Here is a 25854-nt window from a genome sequence, read left to right on the forward strand (position 1 = left end):
TTTAAGCACAAAATTAAACTAATTAATTCATGGCCCAAAACTATAATCTAAATAATAAAATAAAAATCCAGCAACATGGCCCAATCCAAAATTAAGCCCAAATGATTTTAAATTAAAAAAAATGGTCTATTTATTAATAACACAATTAGCCCAAAAGCAAGCCCAAGCCCAGCATTATCAATTAATAAGTTGACCCAGCTCTAGATCGAATTTTAATAGAACAAGTAGCCCAAAGCCAAGGCCTATTTCAACTGAAACAAAACCAATTAATCAGATCTTATCTTGGATCTTTAAATGGGGCGGGCTTAACTGATTCGAATCTGACCCAGTGGGTCGACCCATCACACAAGTGGGTCTTCTTCTTCTTCCCCAACACATAGGGTTTGCTGGGCATGAACCAGTGCCGCCACCACCCGCTTCTCCTATGCCTTGCCTTGCCATCGGCCACCTCTCCATCCCTTTCGCCTTTCATCGCTGCTGGCCGCGAAGTCCGACGATGGCTCGCAACAGCCACCGCCATACCCAAAGACAAAATGAGCTGCAGCCATGGTGAACAAATCAAGCCATGGCCGCCATCCTCCTTCCATTAGCAGCAGCTATTGAGGCAGCTGTTCGACGACCCACGTCGAACCCATGACAAAGAACAGAAAACAGAGGCATCAGCCATGGCAAAGCATACACAGCAACGAGCCATGACCCATTAAAATATCGGCCAACAACCTGCTATTGGCAGCTCTCATGATCCGCAACATACGCGGCTATCCATTACACTGGAGATTTCTCAAAAAATCCATGGGGAAGACCCATAGGCTGCAAATCAGCAGCTGTGACATACACAACCGCCCGCGACTATCTCAGCCATGGCTGGAACGCAGTGGACAGAGAATATTTTTACGCAAAAATATCACGAGTTGCTATATAATTATTTCTCAATCGCAAAGGACGAACAAATATTATGCAGAAAAATATTTTTACTGTGCAAATAGAGAGACAATAATTATTTCACACATAAAATAATTTCACATAGAAAAACATCACAAGTTACAAAAATTGTGACTGTCAATTACAACAGTGTAGACAAATAAATAATGGCTCTGATACCACTGTAGAATTTTGAATCAAATAGCAAAGCAGTATGTCAAATACCTGGATTGCAGCGGAACAATCGAAATTGATTTGCCTAACAACCTCCGTGGAAGAAAATTATAAAAATTTTCTTATACGTCCACCCCTTGTTCGCCCAAGGCTCGAATGGTGATGCCGAAAACAGTATTTGAGCGATTAGAAACTGATTCTAATTCTTGTGTGTTTTTCCATTAGGCTCTATGTCTATTTATAGATATCACACAGATATAGATAGACATATAAGAATTTGAATCTGATTCAAATTCCAATTACTTATCCCATTATATATTGTTAAAATTTAAATGTTAATGAATTTGAAACAAATTCAAATTCATAACATCTATCTTATCATTAGGAAACTTATCCCAATATAACCGTAATTCTAACAATTTTAAATTTTGTTCATGTGTTAACCCAAATTTTTCATTGTTTCAATTATATATTTGGATTTACATTTTTGAGTTAATTTTACCGATACTTTCATGTTTACAAAAGTTAAATTGATTCGAAAATGTAAATCTAGGAATATAATTAAAATAATAAAAAATTGAAATTATCATATGAAAAAAAAAAGGTTAAAGTATAAGATTTAATTGACTAAAAAATTAGCAAAATATGAATTTGGCCAAATTTTTTTATAAAAAAGATAAACCATTGTAGCCAGCTCTTCTTTTCTTTAGCATAGTTGTTGTCTATGTTCCATGAAAACGAAAATGAGAAACGTTTCTAATACAAAATGGAAATGCGAAAACAGATATTCTCCTAAAAAAAAATAGGCATAAATAAGGTTCAAAACGGGAATGAGAAATGTTTCCAAAATGGGAAAACGGCTACTCCAAGCTGTTTCCGTTTTCGTGCAACATAGGTTGTTGCCAGCAACCCCCACGAACAACGTCTCTCTTCCCTCTCCATTGTTGCAGCCACACCCGTTCCATTGCCATCTAACGATGTCACGTCCATCACCGTCGCCTAACCCCTCTCAAATCTCTCTCTGCTCACCCCTATCCCTCGATCCCTCTTTGTCTTTCTCCCAGGACTATCGCCTTTGTCTCACTGCTACAAACAGAAATTGAAACGACCACGCGGAATCAAAAATTAATAAGAGAGATCAAAGTATGGCTAGATGAACTATGTAATACCCCATGTTTGTACGAGGTTGCCACGTAATTTAGGCAAGTTTAGAATATAAAAAAATTGGCTTGATAATAATTATCAGTACCGAATCAACTGCAGGGAATGCCTCGGAGTGAAATTGTCTAAAGAAAATGATATGGTCTCGACGAGCGTCCCGAGATATGATTTATGGTATCAAAAGAAATCGGATCGAGAATAATTTTCGGTACAACTAAAATGCAGCTGTCATTTAGGCTGCAAAATCGAATTGTCGTAGGGGACTTTCGGGAAGTCAACGGAAGCTTGAGGAGACTTCGATTTTTCATAATAAGCAACCCTTCTATTGTTTCAGGATGAAATAATAGCCCAATGAGGACACTAAGGCAAAATCGTCCTTTTTAACTAAGCTTCAAGTTATTAATTTTGTGTTTTCAGTATCGTAATGTCAATTAATTCAGTGTTTGAGGATATTATTGCAATTAGAGAATTATTCTAGTGAAATTAATAAGAAAATTGGGGTTTATGTGTAATTTTTTTTAGTTAAATGTGTAATAAATTAGAATAATATATAATTATATATATATATATCTATGCGTGCTCAGACACGCAACGGCCATGCCTATGCAAATCTCCATGCCCTGCAACTCCCAATCTTCATGTCCTACAATCGTGATGGTTGGCAGTAGGGTTGATTGCAAGCAAAAAAAGTATGGGCAAGACAAGCGTGAGGTGATGAAAATGGCTATAAAAATGGGAGGAGATGTGAGAAAGTGGAAGCAAGAAGGAAATGGCAGTGAAATGGAAGCAGAGGAAGAAAGCAACTGCGGCAACAAGCTATGGCCGAGAAAGGTAGCGAGCAAGCGACCGGAGATAGTGAGGGAGAGGTCGGCCGAGGAGTGGTCGTTTCCAGCGGCCATGGCCGCGAAGCAAAAGCTTCGATGCTCGGTTATGGCGGATGAGGAAGAACGAAGTAGCAGCGGGAAGGCCGATTGCGGCGGCTGACGGTGCGTTTGTGCGTGTGGGTGAGGCCGAAGACTGATGCAACGGCCAGTGGAGGCCCGACGATGGCGCGAGGTAGCAGCTGGACATAGCGCAGAGGCTGCTCGCGTAAGAGGCAGGGGAAAGAAGAAGAATAAGAGAAGAAGAAGAAGAAAGAAAGAAAGAAAGAAAAGAAGAAGAAAAAAAAATGATGAAGAATGGCGTATGCAGTTGCAGGGGCGGGAGGAAGAAGAATGAGGAGGAAGAATGAGGGAAAAAAAAGAAAAGAAAAGAAATGAAGAAAAATAGAGAAAAATGCTAGAAAAATCTCAAAAAATAGGATTTAGATATTTATTAATATTTTGAAATTTTTAGGCAAGAAAATGGTTCAGGAACGCATCTCTAGGTTAGGGCATGCATACCAAGGAAGCCTGATGAGCTAAATCAAGATAAGTAAAATTTTCTAGAAATTTAGAAATATTATTTTATGAATTTTGATAGTAAGATATTTGAGAAAATATTTTAGAAATATTTAGTTTGGATTTAATGAGGAAAATAGGAAGAAAAATAAAAATAATGCAAAAAATTATGAAAAAATAAGTTTTAATACTTATTTAAATAAATATGGTGATTATGATAGTTTGAGGCTAAAGTTGAAGAGACTTGTGCAAATTTTGAGGTTGGCACGCAAATCGAGACGATGCACAAATTTCAAGGCATGTGCAAATATCAAGGTATCTCGATAAGCTTGAGAAGATAAGTGTTATTTCCCAACTGGATTTAGCTTTATGAAAAATGATTGGTTATAGGTGATTTATGTTTCAAACTCCAATCTTCAGGGATGCTTTTATCATATTGACATACTTTGATATGTATCCATCACATAGACTGCATACATGACATGCTATGAAATGCATATATACCCGTTGATATCATTGATCACACGCATTGTGGCTGTAAGGAGTACGAACTGGCACCGCTACTTTACCAAAGGTGCACCCATACACCCCGGCTTCGAAAGAGGTGGCCGCAAAAATGGTAAGTAGCATTAAGGGTGCAGTTGACCCTTGCGATGAAGTATGACATTGCATTCATGCACGAAATATGTTTTTTGTACTCTTACTTAGATGATTCATCATCTAACTTGGGCTTTACCCCTGGAATATTCAAATATTCCAGATGAAAATTGTAGCAGATACGAGGATAAATGAGGCATGAAATGGCATTTAGCAGAGTGCATGATGAATGAAATGTATGTAATGTAGCCCATATATTTAAGTTCTGCTACTTTGATTTCGGACGTTTTGAACGCATGAGAATGTATAACCCTATTTAAGGTTAATGATAGTTGAGAACTTATGTTTTGTATTAAGTTATGTTGAGGAATGATGATTTAATGATCAATGTTAAGATATCAAGTTTGATCCTTGCTTCCGCATTTGATGATTCTCTTTTGAGAAAATGATTGAAAATTCTAGGACGGATACGAGGAATGATGTGGTTTAGCATTAGTTTAAAAGAAAAAAATTTATTGTCCCAGAATTGTCCCCAAGTTATGACGTGCCCGAAAAGCGGGGCGTTACAAACTATGGCATTCATGAGGGACAGAGCCGGTCCTGGGTTTTCTAAGGCCCAAGGCAAATTTTCTCAAGTGTGCCCCTTTATACAAATTAAATAAAAAATAAAAGTTATCAACTAATTAATTTTATTAAAATTATAAGAAATTACAAAAGATAAGGAAAAATACTTTGAGGCCTCATTAAAACCTTGTTTGGGGAAAACCCAATGGGACAAAACCCCAAACGAAGGAAAAAGAGTATCCCGCATTGTAAACATTGCATTAAAAAATGAAAACTACATATTTGAGTCTACATGTTTCCTCCCGAATCTCCGTAAGCATTTCTTAATTTAATCAATCTTCTTTTTATCCTCCACAATTAATTGAAGTAAAAACAATCATCACATGTATCTACAAAATAAAAATAGTAATGAAATCTTCTTTTGACAGAGTACAGACGGTAACTTCTTTTGTTAATTTTTTTTTAATTTTTTATACACATATATACATAGACTTAAAAAAAAAAATTTGGGCCCCCCTCAGTTGTGGGCCCCAGGCTATAACCTTAGTGAGGGAGTATGAAAGTGAAGTCGAGATTGAAGACCTTCACAAAGTTTAAACTAGTCGTTGTTTGTGACGACGAAAGGAATGTGACAGATCTAGGTGAGAGACAAAGATAGAGAGCATTAGTAAAGGGGATGGGAAACGAAAAGATATAGAGCCGGCGACAGCCATCATAGGTGACAGGCAATAACAACGGGCTCTGCATCAGTGGAGGGGGAAGAGAGACATTGGTGGTTCATGGTTGTTACTAGAGAGGACCATGGTGAAAAAGAGGAGTCGAAGACTAGCAAGTTGCGATACCTACCATTTTCGACTGAAAACCCATCGCTGGAATTTGTTTTTGGTGATGGGTTTCGCTGGAAATGACGAGTTCTGCAATGGTTCATGGTTGATAGTATTTTTCAGTTTTATGTTTGTTAATTTTAGTTAAATTAAATTATAATTATTTAACTTATTCAATTTGATGCATATCAACGTATTGAAGGTATTTTTTGACATTTTCGAAACATTTTATTTTTAAAAAAAATTAAAAAATATATTTTTAAACTATTTCTATAGTTTTAAAAATATTTTGACACTATTTCATAATATTAAAAATATATTTTTGTTCATGAAAATGTTAACTAGACTAAAGACTGAATTTTTTTCATCTTTGACTCAAAATTTTTATTTTTTTTCAAAATTTATTTGAATGAATTATAGAATTTATGTTTATTATAAAAAATAATTATTTTTTATTTATGCGAATCTTTTAAATTTTTATTTTTTTAAATATTATTTTTTTATTTTATATTATATTCATTTTCCATTGTTATTTTCATACAACCCTAAGTTGAGGTGAGTTGGCAGTACGCTAAAATAAGTGTTTGGTAAATGTCAAACTATTAAGGGGGTGTTTGTTAATTAAGATAAGAGGGAAAAAGAAAAGGTCAAATATGGGAAACATTCTGGATATTTGGTCTTTCCAACGTATTTGTTAAATTTATTTGACCATTTCTGAAAAAATCTCACGTGACCTCTTATCTCCCTCTTTCAAGATAAATTTATTCGACCTCTTCTATCAGATAAATTTATCTGGCTCTTTTAAGATAAGACTCAATTACTTATATGCTCCTTGTAGGATAGTTAATGTCATTTATCTGGCTCGTCCTCGAAATTTTGCACTTTACAAATCACATCACTAATATTGATACAACTTTTTAATTGAAATGTCCTAAATACCTCAATCAAATATCAATTATCCCAATTAGCTTTTATTAAACACCCATTGCTTACTAGGTATGACGTGTTTCTCATAAAATTTTCAATTGCAGCTCATTTATAGGTAGTTACACATCTCCCAAAATGACCTATATTACTTTAATATCACCACAATTTCTTGCCGTAATCATTTTTATTTTTGTTTTCAAGAGATCCAAATTAATTTTATCAAATTCCTTTCAAACTGATTCTTAAAATAACATTCTATGTCACCCAATTTTTTATTTTCTAATCAACGCCCTATATCATGCTTAACTCTTTCAAGTAACGTGGTTATAATCAATGTTTGGTAGGTAACACTTGATCCATACAGTTACTAACCCATAATTTCATCTTCTTAACATAATTCGTATGCCCTTAACATCTAGACTTTTGGTGTTCTAGACCTCAAGCCTTAATCTTATCCTTAGACCTAATTTTCAAGTTTACTTCTAAGCTAATGCATATGCCATAATCATGAATGCATCAAAAATCAATCTGAATTAAAATTGACATACCTTTGGTCATTGTCGGATAGGTTTCTTCGTCATCTCTTGCCAAGCCAGGGAAGACCTCTACGTTCTCTCTTGCTAGGCAATAGACTCGTCCGGTACGAAGTCCTGGCATCATGTTTATTTTCCCGAGCTGATCCATCTTTTGTCTTTTCGGACATTCACTAGCGTAGTGACCGGGTTGATTGCACGAGTAGCATGTGATCCCCATTCGACTCCCAGTCGGAGGTGCCTCTTTATTCTTAGGGCAGTCATTCCCCTTATGTCCTTTTTCGCCGCATGAAAAACACGTGATATACCCTTAAGAACAATTTCTTCCTAGGTGTTCTTTATTGCATTGAGGACACGATTTACTATCTTTGAAATTTTCCCCCCCTGACTTATGCTTCGTGTCTTTCGAATCTCTTTTCTTTTCATCATATCTTATCAGTCCTACGCGCAATAGATTCATCTCGGTGGTCAGAGTCCTGTCCAGCGCCTCATTGTAAGTGCTGATAGTACATGAACTGAGAGCTTATTGTAGATCCACCTTCAATCCACCCATAAATTTATGTGCCTTCTGCCACTCATCCGCTTCATATATAGGCACATATCTAATCAGTTGGGTAAACTTGACATCATATTGAGTTACTAACATCTCATCAGTCTGCCTCAACTTCATGAATTCCCAAGTCTTCTCTTCCTTCCAGCTTTGGGGAAAGTACTTAGCATTGAAAACTTCTTTGAATGCTTCCCAGGTTATCGGCTGATCTTGTCTCGGCCTTAGATCCTGCACTGCTTGCCTGGGTGTCCTTTGAAGGGCCCACTTAGTCGATTGACACCATCTTCCAGCTTCTTCTTCTAGCATGAATGTGGCACAGTTGACCTTCTCTTCATCACTACATTGCAGATGCTAGAGCAGCTTCTCAGTTTGCTTCATCCAGTACTCAGCTACACTAAGGTCATCTCCCATTTTTTCTCTAAACACCGGGGGTCTTTGTCGACGATACTGATCCAGCACATGGGAGGTGCGCCTTGGCGGCTCGTTTCCTGCTACGCAAGTCAGCATATTCTCTAGAATCATTTCCACTCGGTCAAATCTACTCTTACTAGGACCTGATCGCTCTTCTTGTCGTCCATCGCTCGCGGTACGATTTGTCGAATGACTATGATGATTACTTGTAGCGGAATTCGTAGAACGACTATGGCGACTACTCGAGGTGTGACTAACAAAGTGACCCCGATGACTACTACTATCGTTTTCCTCATCTCGTTCATTGAGATCCTTGATTCTTCGAGTTTTCACCATCTGAAAAAGGAAAACACCAACATTTTCTTAGAGGTAACCTCAATTATCAGAATTCTTAGACTCTATTTTCAATAACATTAACCGAACCATCCTAGGTTTCTCATTTCCCTAGGATCCATGGTAAATACCAAATCATTCTAATACTCGAACCTTAATGATTCATATCACCAATTTACAAACCTAACTTGATAGCTAGATTACGTCACATCAGACTAACCATTACTGACTCAATCATTCTTAATTTTCACTAGTACCCCTGAGTCTCCAATCGGGGTTTTTTGCTAGTTTGTTTTGATACCAACTGTAACGCCCCGTCTTCCCAGAACACGCATTACCTCAAGATTTCGAGAATATTTTTTTTTTTTCAACATCATACACACAACATAAGTCTCTCGATATACATTCCCTTATCATTTTCCCGACAATCCCAATTATACCTTCTCAACATATCAAAATTTAAAAATTAATAGACTAAGACAAGTATTATCAATCACATCAGCGGAAGCAAGATCGAAATCTTAATGATATATAACTGACAAATTCCTTTTACAATTAAATAACCAAATCGATGTTTCACATGAAAATATCAAAAAATTACATATCCTCTGAACATCATAATCATAAACAAAGACCTACGAAAACTAAACATAATAGCTACATCTCGACGACATTCTTTCCCTTGGCGCCACTACTTTCACCTGGAACATGTGAATATTCTAGGGACATCGTCCAAATTAGATGCTGAATCATCTAAGTGAGAGTTCAAAAATATTTTCATGAAGATATGCAAAATCATATATAAAACCGACAAATCCTGACATGCCACAGCTTAAGAGAATCCCACATAGCACTTAGCCCTAACCGGAAAAAATGCAATCTCTCTAAAGGCGACACGACCACATTGACCCATTAGCAAACACAATCCTACTTAAGAGGGATAACCTCGACATATGAACCCAGGAATCACCCCATTGTCATTGTCAGGCATTACGCTCCTATTCAAAAGCATTTCAAAACCCAATGCAACCCTAACCCTAAGAGTATCACATCAGCACTGTCCCCGGAATCAACGACACCTTAATATTAATGCTATTGCTCAAAGGAACCTGGAGTGGTGTCCATTCTCAGTCTCGCCACTTGAGCCAACAACCGAGGTGGTGTCCACTCTCAGCCCCGTCACTTGAGTATTGTAGGGTGAAGTTCGTCTCAGCCCTATCCTAAGTGGGTCACATAGCATTAATCCTCGGCACGTATCCCGAGTGCTGTTACTCAAGGGCCACGTCACAGGATAACAACCTACGTCCCACATGGGTAACACATAACATGCCAATGCCGAAAATCATAACATGCATGACATAAAATAAACATTTCAATGTATGCAATTTATCATACGAAATTCAATGCATGTGTAAATAATTGTTTGGACGAACCATCGCACGAAACCAACCGCTCATAATAAATCAAAAGTGATCAAATTAATAAGAATATGCACAAGAATTGGATTGAACAACTCGCAGTAAACCAGTCACATGCCACAAATAAGTTTTTCCGGTAGAACCACTCACCTTGAACGTATTCGGATCGCCTTGATCCCCGTGCACTGCCTCAATTCTCGTGCCAAGCATACTATAGCTCAACCTCTAGCCTCAACTATACCCTAGACATCATATGCATACAAAGGAAAGTCAATATCTATTTTTCCAATTTTCTCGTAAATTTTCTCTAATTTCTTCCTAATTTTCTCTCGATAATTCCAAATAAATACCTCTTCAAGCATTTTTTTTTCTAAATTTTTCTCACAAGAATTAATAAAAAAATATTTATAAGCCTCTAGAATTTTATGGAAAATTTCCATATTTTTCTCCTATTTTCTCAAATTTCCATAATTACTTTTCCTTGAGAAAATTTACTTCTCCTTGACTTCCTTCGAATATCCTCCATGAAAAATCTCTAAAACTCATAAAATAAATTCCTTATTCTTCTGGAATTTTCTCAGAATTTTCTAAAAATCCCTCATATTTATTTTCCATTTACCTTTCCTTTCAAAAATCCAAAATAATTATCTCCTCAAGATATTTTCAAGATAAAAATTGATCAAAATAGAGTATTCCTTTTTCTATAATTTTTGGATATTTTCCAGAATTTTATTTCCTTTAACTCTATTTTTCTCGAATTTCCTATATTTTCAGCATTAAAAAAATACAGAAATTACCTTCGATCATCTTCTCCGGCGCTGGCACACCGGAAAATCGAACCGACGACACCAAACTGCTCCTCTCCCTTAGTCGATCCCAATGGTACCATTCTTTGTCGGAAAACACCACCGGAAGCCCTCCAATTTGGCCAAAAACAGCCCGCCCAAGCCGCTGCCACCAAACTTCGACAAATCAAATTGACCTCCGATTCGAACTCCGATTGACATGAAACTTTCCAGATTAGCTGCCCATAGCCTCGCGACCAAAATCCCCTTATTAGATTCTTCAATCGATTACTCTACAACCTGATTTAAACACTCACGCAATATGTATATATATATAGACGGCCGAATATATATATATATATATGCAAAAATACCCCCTATACTACTCCAAAAATTCTCAAAATTCTCAGAATTGCTCCTCATAACCTGGGGAACAAAAGCCCCTTATGCCCGACCTCTGATTCGCTCCCAAATGTGAGAAATTCGAAATAAAATCTTTGATGCAAACCTTCGACCAAAACTCGGCTATTTATAGCCAAATTCGTCAGTTTTCAGACTAATCAGAGGCCATTGCTTCGCCCTTACGCGATCTTGGCCCATGCTCGGCCATGCCCTGTCAAAGAACAGCTGTCCCATGGCCGAATTTGCCTTCCACGATTTGAAATCTTAGCCTCGGGACATTCCCTATAGTCGATTCGGCGATTTATTTTTTACCATCAAGTCGCTTTTCAGTATTTTAAACTCATCTAAATTACATGGCAATTTCATGAAGATTTGGGGTATTACAATAATCGCCCTTGCACAACTTTCAGTGTTCGTACATTCGATTAGATCAAGAGAGATAAATTGTAGATGTGAGGCTTCATCTCACTGCGTAGAGCAAAAATAAAACTCATAACCTATCGTACTCGTACCAACATATCATTTGTCCGATCACTAAACTTATATTCTGGAGGCCAAACTCATTTCATCTGATCTATGATAGGCTTAATTTTTTTATTGATAAAATGAGTGTTTGAGCAAAGAGTATAAACTACAAGGACTTGTAAAGCTATTTCTAAATTACAAATAAATTTTTATATAAATAACTCAAACCACCGAGGGAAGAGAATCGCATTGCAAATTAACCTTTTATTTACCTTATTTATTTTTGAAAACACTTTAGCTTTTCAGAAATAATAAAGACATTCTTTTCCTTTAAAACCATAAGAGAATTTCATATAAATAACTCAAATTAAAGGGGACTATAATACAATTTATCCTTTTATTTATCTTGCTCATTTTTCAAAGTACTTTAACCTTTCAAAAATAACAAGAATATTTATTTACTTTATTAAATTCACTTTAACTTTTTTTCTTGATAATTGGATGACAATTGGTAAAATTAAAAGTGGTTAAAATATTATCCAACTCTATTATTTCTTTTCTTTTTTTTTATCTTCTCTCTCTTTATAGACCCTTTCTCTTTTCGTGTGATAAATAAATTCACCTTAATAACCAAGTTATATTTTAATAAAAGGTAAACTTAAAGCTACACCTCTAAAGTTTAACCTAGTTACATTTATTAACTTTACAAAATTTACATAATTCATTGTCAAAAAATTTTAAACTACTCAAAATGTCTTATAGTGCCTTTCTTCTAGTGCCTTTCTTTTTTTTTATCTTTTTTTTTTTATTTTATTTTCAGGGATTGGCCAACCCTTTCTTTATGCCATTCTTATATTTTTTGAGCGACAACTATTTTCTTTTTATTTCTCCTTTCAACCATCCCATTGTATTTTGACTAAGTGCTTGATTTCTTTCTTTTTCTCTAATAACTATATAGAAGTTATCAATAAAGCAAACAATTAGAATTTTTTTATTTAAATATAAAACTAAATCCTAAATAAAATAAAGGATTTAATCCTAATATTTCTTTAATGGGTGTAACGCCCTATTTTTCCATATACAAAACAACGTGAAATATAAGAAGATATCACCTACGAGCGTTAAGGAAACCCTTGTCAACGGAAGCATTGGATTTAACCTGCAAGCTAAATCAAAACTAAATAAAGAGGTTTCCACTATATTTCCTTTATATGTACAAAAAATGCATACAACTTGCAATAAATGCAAAAGATGCAACTCACTACTTGAAGTTACAACTGCAACACACGCTTAAACTAGCGAATAAACCCTTATCATGGAAGCCTTATATAACCCCTGTTTATACAATTGCAATACACAAGTCTCAAATAAATCCAAAGGCTACATAAGATCCATAGCACATGATTAACATGGAGTTAAACTAAACATCGGTCTCCTCGTAGCCTTTTCTCTTGCTTGTCTCCAGGGTACTTGGCATGCTAATATACCTGGGACATTGAATGTCCTAGGGGAATCAACCCAAGTTAGATATTGGCATCTAAGTGAGATGGTTTCAAGAAAGAAGTAGATCATGTATGAAATGCAAGTATGCAAAGTGAAACCCCCTTTGTGGAAGCCATGTCAGGGTGTTGCAATCACCCTCGCGCACGCCATGCTCACCTCAAACACGCATATGTGACTCCGCGAGTCACTTATGGTGGCCACTAGCTTGCCACAAACAACCACATGCCATGAAATTATGAAACAAGTAAACTAACATGCTAATCAAAGAGAGTAAGTGAGTATATCCATATTCAACACAAATGGTTCAAGTAATGATCAATATGAAGCACAAATAATGCAAGAAACCACTCACCTTGATCGGTTTACCCTTCAATAGCACTGTTTACAGCCCGATTTCGAGCATTAAGGGTTGTTCTGCAGAAATCACGCATTTCGGTGAACCAAACTTTAAATATTTCTACATGAAGATTATAGATAATTAAATTAGGAGAACAACGGTGAAAATTTCAGGCCAATCGGAGGCCGGATGCACCCTTACACGCCCCCGGAAAGGTGGCCACGCGCTGCCCCTTTTTTATTTTGCAACCCAAAATTAAAACAGACATATCTTGCTCATTTTTTATCCTATTCGCTCTCTGTTTGAACCTATGGACTCATTTTTTTATGCTCTATGATCCTACGAAAAGAGAATTAGCTTACCTTTTCTGTTTCCTTTCTGTTTTGGCAGTTTTCCAGCCAGGTCTCTCTTTCCTTTCTTTTTTGGTTTTTCTTTGATTTTTCTTGCACTTGCTTTTTTTCATTTCTCCTTACCTTCTCATGGCCTTTCCTCCTTCCCTTTATATAGCTTTTAAATGCCCAAATTCTTAAGATTTCACTCGGCCTCCAAGTTACTTATTTTCCTCCCAAGTAATAATTACACTTTGAAATGTTTGCAATCTTCTCAAGCAAGCCTCCACTTCTTCCAATCCTAAGCCACCAAATACACTCTCAAGATAAACCTTATCATCTTCTCTCCTTGCAAGAAACTCTTAGTCAATCCTAGTCTTCCAAGTTTAGACTTTAGGATAAAAATCAATCATTGCAATCTTTGATTTTGATTTCATTTTCTCCTTCAAGCCTTTACTTCCTTCCAATCAAATCTCTCATTCATGTGGCTTTCATGATAAGAACACTCAAAGACCTTTATTTCTTCTTTTCCAAGCCATTCATAGCCTTCCAACTCATGCCACTTAAGACTTTTGAGGTAAGAATCAATCATTACTTCCTTTGAATATTTTTATCTTCCTATTCAAACTTTTCATTTCTTCCAATCTTAAACTTCCAAATACTCCCTTACGTGACTTTAGGATAAGCTCTATCATTATCTTCTTTTGTAAGCCAATGTAAACCTTCCAAGTTTCATCACTTTTGACTTTAAGGGTGAAAGTAATTATTATCATCATAAGCTTTAGGACTTTTAGGGATAATTCTCCAATCCCATCTTTCCAACTCAAGACTTCTTGCATAAGCATTTATCATTGCAAATATTCCTATTGTTGGAGACAAGTTATCCTTTATTACCAATTATCATATTTGCATTTAGGTCCTAAGCCATTTTTCATTTACACTTAAATTCAAAACTTTTATTTAAAACACTTTATTGTATCATCTAACCTTTATATTAAATTTTAGGGTATTACAATGGGTCTTTTTATTAAGCGATCTAATAATTTACAAATTATTTATATTTTTTCATATCATAATTAAATATTGAGATGGACCAATGTTTAAAAAAATTGATTTGATGATCACTTTAATGGCCTTATCGATCTTATCAACTTTTTTTTATAATCTAAAATTTTAATTAATAATTGTTTATTTATATAAAAATACAAAAAAATTTAACAATGTATATTCAGAAAATATATTTTTTAAAATATAGTTTAAAAAATGTTTTTTGAGAGGTGAAGAAAGAGAGGAGGGGCGTTTAAAAAAATATTTATTTTTTTCAGCGATGGGGAGATTATTGTGATTTTCAGAGTGTGAGGTGCTTACTGTAAATGAGGAGAAACTTTAAGGTGCGGACTGCAATTTACTCTTTAATAAAATATCTTATGCTGACATGTAATGGTTTGTCTATCCGTTTCAATCTGAACTGAACTAATAAAAGTCTAAAACCCTGGGGGAGGCCCTGGCTTCTCTGGTCTGGTCCGCACTCCACTAGGGAAAAGAAAAGGCGGCTCTTTCAGTATTCTTCTTCTGCGTCTCCGATAGAGATCGGCGTCGTTGTCCGTGATTTCCCGGCCAAGTAATGGGCGCCAGCAGCGATCCCAACCAGGACGGCTCGGACGAGCAGCAGAGGCGGTCGGAGATCTACACCTACGAGGCGCCCTGGCACATCTTCGCCATGAATTGGAGCGTCCGACGAGACAAGAAGTACCGCCTCGCCATCGCCAGCGTCATGGAGCAGTACTCCAACCGCGTCGAGATCGTCCAGCTCGACGACTCCAACGGCGAGATCCGCTCCCATCCGGACCTCTCCTTCGAGCATCCGTACACTCCGACCAAGGTCATCTTCATCCCCGACAAGGAGTGCCAGAAGCCCGACTTCTTCGCCACCTCCAGCGACTTCCTCCGCCTCTGGCACGTCGTCGGCGAAGAGGGCGACCAGCCGCACCGCGTCGAGATGAAGAGCCTCCTCAACAACAACCGCAACAGCGAGTTCTGCGGCCCGCTCACCTCCTTCGATTGGAACGAGGCCGAGCCCAGGCGCATCGGGACCTCCAGCATCGACACGACCTGCACGATCTGGGACATCGAGCGGGAGACGGTCGATACGCAGCTCATCGCGCACGACAAGGAGGTTTATGACATCGCCTGGGGCGGTGTCGGCGTCTTCGCCTCCGTCTCCGCCGACGGTTCTGTTAGGGTTTTCGACTTGCGGGACAAGGAGCACTCCACGATCATATACGAGAGCTCGGAGCCGGACACCCCGTTGGTGCGGTTGGGATGGAACAAGCAGGACCCGAGGTATATGGCCACAATCATCATGGATAGCGCCAAGGTTGTGGTGCTGGATATCCGCTTCCCGACGGTGCCGGTGGTGGAATTGCAGAGGCACCAGGCTAGCGTGAACGCAATTGCGTGGGCGCCGCACAGTTCCTGTCACATTTGCACGGCTGGGGATGATTCGCAAGCTTTGATTTGGGATTTATCGTCCATGGGTCAGCAGCCGATTGAGGGCGGTTTGGATCCGATTCTGGCTTACACTGCCGGGGCGGAAATTGAGCAGCTGCAGTGGTCGTCTTCCCAGCCTGATTGGGTTGCTATTGCTTTCTCAACCAAGCTTCAGATTCTGAGGGTATGATTTTAGGTTTTTCTTTTGTTCCCCCTCCCCCCCCCCCCCGGGGGGGGAGGAAGGGGACGGGGTCTTAGTTTAGCATTCATTCCCTGTTGGAAATGGTAAAGCAACTAATGGTCCTTTATCTCAACCCTTTCACAGACTGAATAGGAAAAAAAAATAGTGTATTGCTCTACTGGTGCTATTGCTTTTTTTAGCTTTGATAATGGCAACGCTTGTGCATTCCTCTCTTTAATTGTTCCATCTTTGATGCTTGTGCATTCTTCTCTGTCCAACTGTACCCATTGTGCCTTTCCAGTTAGATGTTATCTCGAGAAAGTTGGTGAGGTATAGTCTAGGTTGTTCTGTGGTTGAATCCTTATCTGAGTTCAAAAAAGTTGAGAATATGTTCTTCCCATTAAGTATCAGAAATTATTTTTCTTCCACAGGGTTTGTGTGAGCTTTTCACGTGAATAACATCAGTTGGCATAAGAGAGACAATTTGTTTTCTACAAGAAATAGAGTTTTAGGACTGGTTGAAATAGTTTTGCAAAGCAAATTGAATTGGATTAGAAAGGAATTTGTTTGAAAAACATCATCTAGTTGTTAATTCTTGGACACAATGGGAGGGAAAAAAGGCTTATTTCGCTTTGTTACTATCTATTGCATCTCTAGTGATTATAGTCATTTGGGATAAGAATATGGTGGAGGTCAATCATTCTTGGCTGTGCCTTCGTACAAGAAAGGATATTGATAGAACATTTCTTTGCAATATAAATCCAGAAATGTTTTTAGTGATTTTGCTAGGATCTCTATGCTGTCTGTGGACACAAGCATCCAAGGAAGGGTCAGGTTTCCTGGGTACTTCTTGTAGGAGATCAGCTTTATTTTTCTGAACACTTTTATGTATAATCACAAAATCATTTTTCTTTCCATTCTCTATCAAAAGAGTGAATGTGGTCTCTCCTTGAATTCTATGCAACTATACTTAATTTGAATTGTTTATTAGAGTATTGCCACCATCCTCATGGTGACAACATTCCCTTTTCATAGAGACATTCCCTTTGCATAGAATGGGAGAATGCTAGACAAGCAACTAAGTTTATATTTAAACTAAAAGGAGTAGCTGTATAACGAGCAATTATACACTATATTATACACTGAAGTACTTAAATTCTTAATGCTACTCTTAAGTTGGAGCATGTATCTTAAATGTTCTAAAGTTACAACGACATACCAAGCTGTAGTTTCACTAGGTGGGGTCAACTACATGGATTTCCCGCCAACCTTTTTTATCTATGGCTATGTCTTCTATTAACTCATTATAACTTGTACCATGCTAAAGAGTTCCTCACAATTTTTTTTTTGGTTTTCCTCTTTGCCTTTTTGTTGCAAACTGTTTCTATTTTATCTACTCTTTTGACAGGGGCATCTACTGAACTTCTTCTTGTATGATCAAATCATCTTAATTGCGTCTATCACATTTTATTTTTAATAAAAGTCACTTTAGCCTTATGATGGGTCACTTTTTTTTTTAATTTTATACTTCTATCATATATGTATACATATATATTTAGGCCACACATCCACCAGGACATCCTCATCTCAGTTACACTATTATTTTACATATGTTTGTGCTACGCTATCTAAGCCTTTGTGCTATACAATAGAATTGGTTTTATGGTTCAATAGCTCTAAAGCGATTATACTATTGCATAAAATTCTGGATGCACTTCTCCATTTTCAGTAACCTTGTCTTAATTCTGTGAGTAACATCCCCAATGATCTCTCTTATCCTTTTTAACAATTGATTCAAGATATATAAACTGATATTTCCTTGGAGTGACTTAATTTTCAAGTTTCACCATAATATCATCCACACTTTTTTATTTTAACAATACTTAATATTATGTCTATTTGATTTTTGATCTGCTCAATTTGAAGCATTTGGATTTCAAGGTTTCCCTCTATATCCTGAGTTAGTTATTCTGATTTTCTTTTGTTTCATCCACAAAAATATTGTCATCTACAAATAATATATGCGGAGACATCTCATCTTGTTTGTGTTTTGTGAGTTTATTTTTCCACACTGAGGAAAACTATATACTTTTTCTGCTTGTATATTACTAATGCTTGTTTAATTATGTTTAGTATTGTATTGTAGGTAAAATAACAGTGGTCATAGTTTTGAAATTGTAATAACCTCAATTTGTTTCTGTTGTTTGTATTTACCTGTCTTCTCAATAAAGCAAGGAAGATTAGCCAGCTTTTGTTGCACTGCATATGTTGATTGGAATCAATATTCAATCAAGTAAACAAGTCCTTAATCATGGTCTTGTCTGCATAAATGTTTGTCTAATTGGGCACATACGATATACTTGAAAATAGTTTTTCATGTTTTCCATTCATTTGCTATTGAAATAATGGGGTTCTGTTGATTCTGATATCATTTTCAATTTTTTGTTTTTTGGAAAACAGAAAATGAACACTTTCAGCTTTTGGGGGAAAAAAAATGAAAACACCAAAATGGTGCCTTTGTTTACATACTTTTGTTTCCATTCAATCAACTAGTCACCCCCATAATCAACTCAACCTCTAGCAACAGACCCAGCCACACACCCTTCATCAATCTAAACCAAAAAAACAAATAAAAAAGGAATATTGAAAACAAATAAGTAAAAAATGACAGCAAAATTGAACAGACAGTAATTCTGCACAGATTTTCTGTACCTAATTTTTTATATGAATACGCCAAGTAAAATGATTTATAATATTTTTGTCTTGATTAGGATATTTTAGGAATCACAAGAGAGAAACATTGAAAGTAGGATGAATTGAAAACACAATAAGATAAGGACATATTGAGAGGGAGGTGAGATCTGGTGAGCTTAGGGCTCTGCCTGGTTTTGCATTTAATTCAAAATTTTCCAATGTGTTCCTTTTCTTTTCTTTTTTCTACTTACTAAATTCTTTCTAAATTTTGACGGTGAAAAGCAACAGCTGGACTTCTTTGGTTGACTTGATTTGAGTTGTGGGCAAGTCACTTAAGAGTGATGGCCAACTCACTTGGAGTGATGGCTGAGTTTTAGAGGGCTATAATTATAGCATTTTGGAGGTTGACATGGGTAAGCGAAAAATTTTGAGTCACTTATTTGGGTGTGAAAACATTCAAGGGCTTTGGGAAACACCTTGTGCACTTATAGTATTTCTTGTTCTGTAAGGACTCCAGAGGGATGAGAGAATATTTTTCAGTTTATACAAGCAGGTTATAGAAGAATGTGTTGGGTTTTGGGGTTGGGATTAACTCAAGAGAAGCTATAATTTTCTTGTATTGTATTTTGTTCTCGCGTGATGAAGAATTTTTATCTGTTCATGGGCGTAGGTAAATCAAGAGCCAAACCACATAAACCTCGTATGCACTTTTTTTTTTCTGAATTTTGTATTTGTGATGTGTTTCATGTTCTTTCAAATAGTTGTTTCCCCTTTATTTTTGGGGATCTGTTGAAGAATTGGTATCTGTTCACCGATGTATGTAAATTAAGAGTCAAACCATGAAAATCATGTATGCGTTTTTTTTTTTCCTGAATTTTGCATTTGTGGTGTGTTTCATGTCCTTCCAAGTTGTTGTTTCCCAACAATTGTGGGGATCCATTGCTCCCCCCCCCCCCCCCCCCCCCCTTCCTCTGTGGAAAGGAAAAAAATCCTACTGAACAACCTTGGCCTTGACTATAAAATGATGAATGGTTGATCGTAGTTTTTGTATTTTTGAAGATTGTGTAGCTCCCCTATGTGCCTTTACGGCTATTTTATTTTCTTTTATAAATTTTTGTATCAAATTGTGGGAGAGCACCCAGACTTGACAGTATGAAAACATTTGACTATAGTGTTCAACTCTGTTTATTAATTTGTGGCTTTATTTCAAGTTAAGATGCTCTCTACTGTTGATTTAACTGGCTCATAGAAATGCTGGTCACCATATTATAGTTTTGCAACATGGAAATAAGTTCACACTGATGACTGAACTATAGCTGCATATAATTCCATCACAAAGGGGCTTTAAGGGCAAGCACTTTCCATTCTCTGTTGTGTTTTGTACACCCCGTTTGGGTAATATATCAGTAATTTAATAATATCTCTTAGAAGTAATAAGTTGGTGAACCTTATTTGGCTTTCTGCATACCCACCATACAGGTCATTGTATTCATTGATTACTTGGTACTTTTATCTGTTCTGATATAGGAAGAGTACATTTTTTATTTGCAAGAGCTTTGTACAGCAGTGAATGCTTACAAAAAATTGTGAATTGCCTAAACAATGGCATGTGAATTGTTTTTTGTTCGCCTATATTCTTGAAAATATTTTCACATTTGCGAAAATATTACCCAGGGTTCTTGAGAGGAAAAGTTGTGGAAGAATCTGAGTCTTACTAGTAGCCTTCTTACACCACTGAAGTCTATTGGACAATTTGTAAGCCATGCATTTCCCTTAAGTACTTGATGTCACAACCGTGTTCTTTGTATCAAAAAATCATCTATTGCTGTCTAAGTGAAACAATCCTGTTTGGATGTTGTTGAATTCCATTCATGGCATTACTCCCCATACTACCTTCTGTTCATGGCCCATTTTGATGAAATTAGTTGGTTTTATCTATCATGTAGACTAGGAAATTAGTGCCTCACCGAGAATTTGAACCTGATGAGACAAGATTACTCATGATGATGAGAAATGTTAAATAGGTAAAATCTTTGTGAATGTGGCTGTCTACTGGAATAGAAACTCATTAAGTAAGAGACTACAAAAAGCTTTGGCGGTTCATCCATAAACCCTAGTATTGAAATTTTCCTGACGTTCAAATGAGAAGAAAGCACTCTCTTCTTCCTAAAATTGAGCACTGGAGACTCACATCACATTGCATCCAGAGGTGTTCTCATCACTGAAATACTCTCCAACTGTCACAACTGGCATCTGGATATATGGTTGAGATTCTGGCCCTCCATGGTAGCAGTAGTGGTGGTAGTGGCAGTAGTGTTCTTGGCTGCAACATGTTGGCAAACAAGGAGGTGCTTGATGTGAATGTGCTGCATAACAAGGTGAAACAGTAGTGCTAGACTCGACCATGTTGCCATCCTCTATATTTGTCCTGGCTTTACCCTTGTCAGACAACATGCTTGGATGCACAGAACAAGTTACTTCTGGGCGTGGGGAAAGAACTTTTTCACTTGTAATGACTTTGGGGCCAGGTGCATTGGCTGTGCAGTTTGTATCCTTATTAGGGGATTTGTTACTACCTTCCTGGCCTCCAGTTATACTTTCTTTGATCATACGAATGGGAGTGGTACTTGAATTTGAGCATTTTGCTGGGGCACCCTCTGATTTTGATTCTTCTTTGTGTTGCTCTTTTGTAATCACAACTTCTACATCCTTTTCCTTTCCTGCTTTCTGATTCTCATTGCTCCATATTTCTGCCTGTTTTCCAGCTTTTACTAGCTTCCTTATTACAGTTTGTGGCTCCACATTTCCTAGAACTATAACTTTGGGCTGCAAAGGGTCAATTTCTGTCTTGTAAACCCCTGAGATCCATAAAAATATGAACATTAGCGAGATGAGGAGCTTTAAGAAGATCGAAAGGTGGTCTGGAAAGAAGTACATCTTGCTCCAAACCTTCAATACTTCGTAGTGCTTTCTTTACTCTCTTCTTGCATCCGTCACAACAGTTGACTGAAACTTTCAATTCAATCTTCTGGAAGAAGGGCAATAGTTTGGCTTCAGACTACTAGATATGAAAAGTTGCATACAAGAATAGAAAAGAAATGGAAATAGTAAAGTTGAGAAAGGGGTTTATCAGCCTTATCGTCGACCTTTAGATCTGTTTCCTTTGCCATGCCTTGATTCAGTTTCTAGTTGGAAGGGCTTGAAATAGAGGTCAGAAGCAAAACAGAGAGAGGGAGAGAGAGAGTGTGAGAGAGATGTTTTTAACTACTAGCTGGATTGTCTGCCTGTATATATTTATATTTATATAAATGAAAAGACTTATTGAAAAAAGGACAATCATAATGGCCTAGGTAGGAGGGTTTTGAAGGTTGCATAATACCTTTCATTTTTATACATAATTGTGTGATGCTGTGGTGTTATTCAAAGCAAAAGGCATTTGTGGACAGCTTTCTCCGTAAGCAAAAGTATGCTGCAATTTCGTCCTTGGAACGTTCAGAAGAAACCTTTTGCATATCCTTCTTTACTACATACCACACTTTTTTATGCCATTGATTTAACTGAGATGTGGTCAAGGCGTCAAGCAGCAGTGGTGAATCATATATTTCCTCTCTCTCTCTCTCTCTCTGTCTATTGCTTCATATATTTCCTTAGGAACTTGACATTCGCATTCACTATTACATATATTAGTAGTTCAGTCAATTTTCCAACACATTGGAAGCTGAGATGTCTCCAGATCAGGGGAAGTCCTGTACTGCAGGGTTTCTAGTTGGTGGTTATGTTAATCTTGGAATGACCATGAGGAAATGCAAATGCGTCTCTGATTGCATGCGCGGTGTCTTTTATTTGCATTAGCATTTCAGCTCTACCTGCTACTAAGTTCTTTTGGTATCCACTCTATTTGCTGTTCTCTTTATTCCACCTTTTGTTGGGCACTTTTACTTTGCAAGACTGTTTTTGATGACTGGTTTTGATTTGGGGCCTTTGTAATGACAGACAACTAGGGGGCATGGTTGGGCCAATATTCGTTTGTTTTTTTTATTATCAAAATCACTTTAATTGGTACCTTGTTTTATGTCCCAAATTCGTCTATAAACCTGGTCTGTGCATATCTATAGCCATTTGTCTATATTGGAGTGGTGGAGTATTTTAGCGTTGCATCCCTTGTCTTATTATACTCCTTTCTTTGCTGCTTTTGCTGTTGCTTTCTTTTTTACTTCTGAGGGTTGGCTCTCTGCAACTTGTCCCTCCCAAGAGGATGAGAGCCATACACGTGGACGGATTGAGGTGTCAGCTTCTTGGAAAAGTTGTCAGAGAAGCAGTTCAAAGCTCCAACGGGTGTAGCGATTGGCTTTGATGAATTTTACTTCAAATCTTCTATTCTATTCTATATTGGATCTTTGAAGCCGGCAGGTAGGTCCAAGGCCTTCAAAACCCGCCACTCCTTCAACCAATTTGGCACAAGCACATGAACACTAGACTTAGAATAGAAGTACTCTTTTATATGCCTAACAATAGTTTCGTTGATTGATACATCCCAAAAATAATTAGTTAACAGTATTTGAATAGACTGATTAGTTTGTTATGTTCTTTTAATAATTAAAAAATATAGATTGCGTTCTATTTATTTTTTAATTTTTAGTTTTAAATTTTAAATTTATTTTTAATTTTTTATTTTGATAATCTATTTTTAGAAAATTAAAAATATTTTAAAAAATTATTTCTTAAAATAAAAAATTAAAAAAAACATTCTTTTTGAAATTTTAAAAATAATTTTTTAATGATATTTTATTTAATAAATTTGATTATTTAGTAAATTAGAAATATTTAATATTAATATATTATTAAAAAATATATATATTTTAAAGTTAATGAATTTTATAATATTTTTTCTTATTATAATAATAAAATATGAATAAATAAATATGTTTTGAGTTTAGAGTTTGTTTTAGATAAAAATATTTAAAATAAATTTTTGTTATTTTGAGTTTTTTTATAATTTTTTTATTTTTAAAATATATTTTTAAAAATAGTAAAGAGAATGTGTTTTTATTATTTTAAAAAATTAAAAATTAAAAATGATTTAAAATAGTAAAGAGAATGTAGTTATATTTTTTTATTTTTAAATGTTAAGATTTTATACCTTTTAATTATTAAAAATTATTATTTTAAGTGTAGCTTTGGTAAAGAATTTAGGAGTTGGAGAATGGATAAGAGATAACACTCTTAGCCATGCCACTATTACAATTCATCTATGTAATTTATCAAATTATCCTTTACAAAGAACAGTTACCTAATTCCTAACAACTTAAAACATAAAATTAGATAACAAATGCACACAATCTAGCACTGTTATTTAAAACAAATAAATTGTTATCTAAAAACAGCATAAAAAAAAAAAAAGAAACAAGCAAACAAATTAGTTATAACAAAAAAGATAAATTACATTGCTAGTTTTTAAACTTTGTATTTTATAATAAATTAGTTTTTATCTGTGTTATCAAGAAACAATAATAAATTTATTTGTAGTGGAAGAATATCTTTGGTATAGTCTTTGAGAGATTTGTGGAGAAAGAAATTGAGTAGGGGCATGGGTAAGCCTCTTATGCAAATTTTCCGATGCTTGATTAGTCTTATGTCTAAGGTGTAGAATGCAAAAGGTAAGTGGAGTTCTACTATGAGTAGAGTTGTGAACATATATTTACTAAAGGTGGAATCTTTTATTTATAGAGGGAGAAGAGATTAATAGGTAGAGAAAGAGCCATGATCTCCAACGGACATCTTTGGCTCTTTCTCAGATTTGTGAGTGAGCATTTTGAAAGTATGATTGATTATGTATTTCATGATCTCGTATGAGTAATATCTGGAGATTAAGTCTATCGGGGTTTGTCATTTCCTGAAAATGTCTCTTGTGCAATTGGGAAAGAGGCTTTCTCGATCTGAGTGGCACGCCAAAATTTTCTAAATAATTGTTGTCGAGTGACTCATAAATTATAGAGAAGGTCTTTTGAAGGCATCAACAGATGCTCTGGATAAGGTCACTTGATTTCTATCTCAATCACTCAAGTGAAGGTCCTCGATCTTGGTCTTAGTCATTCGGATTGAAATCCCTTGATCTTGGTCATTCAATGATTTTATGCATCTATGACTTATTTTAGTGAATTTTTTTTTCTATTAGACTTTTGGGCCTCTTTATTTGGGCTTGGTCCTATACTTAGACATGAACTCAATTTCATGGAGGTACTTTATTTTTATCACTACAATCACTAAATTTTGATTTTTTTTGTTAACAAAAATTAATATTGTATTTGTTAATACAAATTTCAAAATCACTTAATTGTGATTTTAACACTAACCTTATGTTAATTTTAGTGTTAAGTAATTCTTCGATTTATATGAGTATATTACAATAATCTTTGTTAATGGAATTTGATAAAAAATAAATGATATTATAAAAAAAACTAAAATTTAGTGATGGTAATAACAAATATAAAATATAGCATTTAATTGATAACGAAATCTAAATTTAACAACTAATGGAATTTATCCCAATAAGTATGACGTCGCCATGACACTTACCCCAACTCGCCAAGATCATATTTTTAAAATTTTTTGAGGTTTTGCTTTTGTTTTGAAATATGATCGAAATATTAAAATTAAAATAATTAAATTTAAGTTAAAAATCAAACTGAATTGACAGAACAAATATAAAAATTGAACAAATGTAAAATCAAAAAAATTAAAAAAAATATATGAAAAAAACGAATTGACAAAAAAATTAAAAAATATTTTAATCGGTTCAATTATTTTGATTGTTTTAATATAAAAATTAAATTAAATCGAAATAACTAAAATTATCAAACTTAAAAATCAAACTAA

General features: G+C 35.8%; 2 protein-coding genes across 2 annotated transcripts; one reads left to right on the plus strand and one right to left on the minus strand.

Moving 5' to 3' along the window:
* Nucleotides 1-15095: 15095 nt before the first annotated feature.
* Nucleotides 15096-16522, plus strand: LOC127793497 (WD repeat-containing protein LWD1). The gene has a single exon (XM_052324245.1). The coding sequence runs from the start codon at nt 15238-15240 to the stop codon at nt 16291-16293; it is 1056 nt and encodes a 351-aa protein (XP_052180205.1). The 5' UTR covers nt 15096-15237; the 3' UTR covers nt 16294-16522.
* A 4437-nt stretch (nt 16523-20959) lies between these two features.
* LOC127793498 (uncharacterized) lies at nt 20960-22343 on the minus strand. Its single transcript, XM_052324247.1, has 3 exons — nt 22125-22343; nt 21928-22006; nt 20960-21836 (listed from the first exon to the last, which is right to left on the minus strand). The coding sequence occupies exons 1-3, from the start codon at nt 22146-22148 to the stop codon at nt 21166-21168; spliced, it is 774 nt and encodes a 257-aa protein (XP_052180207.1). The 5' UTR covers nt 22149-22343; the 3' UTR covers nt 20960-21165.
* Between the last annotated feature and the right edge of the window lie 3511 nt (nt 22344-25854).

Source organism: Diospyros lotus, unplaced genomic scaffold (genome assembly GCF_014633365.1).
Source record: "Diospyros lotus cultivar Yz01 unplaced genomic scaffold, ASM1463336v1 tig00010963_1, whole genome shotgun sequence".
Taxonomy (NCBI): Eukaryota; Viridiplantae; Streptophyta; class Magnoliopsida; order Ericales; family Ebenaceae; genus Diospyros; species Diospyros lotus.

Bases quoted from the DNA above. Each gene is read 5' to 3' on its own strand.
- LOC127793497 (XM_052324245.1), top strand. From the start codon at position 15,238: ATGGGCGCCAGCAGCGATCCCAACCAGGACGGCTCGGACGAGCAGCAG.
- LOC127793498 (XM_052324247.1), bottom strand. From the start codon at position 22,148: ATGGCAAAGGAAACAGATCTAAAG. The intron at 22,007-22,124 runs GTCGACGATAAG...CCCTTCTTCCAG, and splicing joins CAAAGGAAACAGATCTAAAG to AAGATTGAATTGAAAGTTTC. The intron at 21,837-21,927 runs GTTTGGAGCAAG...TATGGATCTCAG, and splicing joins AGCACTACGAAGTATTGAAG to GGGTTTACAAGACAGAAATT.